Source organism: Pongo abelii, chromosome 8, assembly GCF_028885655.2.
Source record: "Pongo abelii isolate AG06213 chromosome 8, NHGRI_mPonAbe1-v2.0_pri, whole genome shotgun sequence".
NCBI lineage: Eukaryota > Metazoa > Chordata > Mammalia > Primates > Hominidae > Pongo > Pongo abelii.
The window spans coordinates 23,631,790-23,633,506 of record NC_071993.2 but is presented as its reverse complement, the minus strand read 5'-3'; the positions used below and the strand labels follow the sequence as shown (position 1 = coordinate 23,633,506).

The following is a 1,717-nucleotide window of genomic DNA, read 5'->3' as shown; positions in this document are numbered from 1 at the left end:
AAATTTAAAAACTCCTTCATTTAAAGTATTTCTTTCATATAACCAGACATTTTAAGTAATTTGTATTGTATTTGAGAAGCCAAAGACTTTAGCCAGCACTTTACTGTACATTTACTCAAACAAAGTAGATAGCTTTCTCTTTCAAGTAAGGGTATTCCAATATGCTCAAGTGCAAAGCTTTTGAAATCAATATAATTCCACTAAATTAAAAACAAGAAAAAACTGGGCAAGCCTCAGCCATATTCTGGTACAGATGCTCTTCATTTTCTGATGGGGTTCCATCCCGATGAACCCATCATAAATGAAAAATGTTGTAAGTCAAAAACACATTAAATACACATAACCTCTTGAACATCACAACTTAGCCCAGCCTACATTAAATGTGCTCAACATGCTTATATTAACCTATGGTTGGACAAAATCATCTAACACAATGCCTATTTTATAATAAAGTATTGAATATCTCATGTAATTTATTGAATGCCAAACTGTGAAAAACAGAACAGTTGTATAGGTCCTCACCATTAATGTAGACAACTGAAAGTACACTGGACCTAAAGAATGTTTGAAGCATTGAACTGAAATTAATTGCTGGATGAAGGGGATGCTACAACCACAGAGTTATCAATTTCTCGCTCTTACAATGATGCTCTGGAGAGAATAGCTGGTATAGGTTGAGTATCCCTTATCCAAAATGCTTGGGACCAGAAGTATTTCAGATTTTTATTTTTATTTTTGGAATATTTGCATATACATAATGAGATACCTTGGAGGTAGGACCCAAGTCCAGACATAAAATTTATTTGTTTTATGCACACATAATACACATAAACTGAAGGTAATCATATACAATATTTTTAATAATTTTGTGAAATTATTATTTTTTTTTTGCTGTTGTCCCAGATTTATTGAAAATAATACAGCACTTCAGAAAAAAATTCAAACAGGTCCCCGAGGTGTTTTGAAATTCATCCCAACTGTAGGCTGAGTGACCTGCAGGTTGGACAGACTGCCGAAGTCCAAAAGCTTCAGCATTTCCTTAGTGTCAGGATCTACTTCAATTATCTCCTGATCCAAGGCTGACACCTCAGGAACATAATTGTCTCTCCTTTCTTTCTCCTCCTCCTGCAGCTTGATGGAAATACCTCTTACTGGGCCTCTCTGAATCCGCTTCATCAGATGCGTGACATAGCCTGCTATCTTGTTGCGGAACTTCTTGCTGGGGATAATGGCGATCTCCTCACACACGCGCTTGTTCGTGTGGAAGTCATTGCCCAGGCGCGTGTAGTACTTTTCTATGATGACCCGGGCCGCCTTCTTCACGGTTTTGGTGCAAATGCAGCCCATGTTGGCGGGTCCTTGGTAAAAGAGGATTTTGTGAAATTATTAAAGGAGGTCAAGTGTGGGAGTTTCTACTTGTGGCATCATGTCAGCACTCAAAGTTTGCATTTTGGATTTTCAGATTAGGAATGCTCAACCTGTAGAAGGCACTGGGATATGAGCACTTGATGGTTTAGCAGGCATAATGTGCAGGAAGATATCAAGTTTTGACTGTAGAGTTTGTTTCTTCTTTTCATTATATATTTCCCTAGAGAAAGGAAGAGCATACTGCATCTGCCTGTCAACTCTTGCAAATCTCTCATAATTGGCATCTGTTTCTCTGCTTTTGTTTTCATTTTACAATTTCAACTTCTATTATAAATTAAAGGGTACTGGC

At 37.3% G+C, this 1,717-nt stretch overlaps 1 protein-coding gene across 1 annotated transcript; it reads right to left on the bottom strand.

Moving 5' to 3' along the window:
- Positions 1 to 892: 892 nt before the first annotated feature.
- LOC100432541 (small ribosomal subunit protein eS17-like) lies at positions 893 to 1,369 on the bottom strand. The gene has a single exon (XM_054522066.1). It carries the CDS (start codon positions 1,345 to 1,347, stop codon positions 940 to 942), a length of 408 nt encoding a protein of 135 aa, XP_054378041.1. The 5' UTR covers positions 1,348 to 1,369; the 3' UTR covers positions 893 to 939.
- Positions 1,370 to 1,717: the final 348 nt, after the last annotated feature.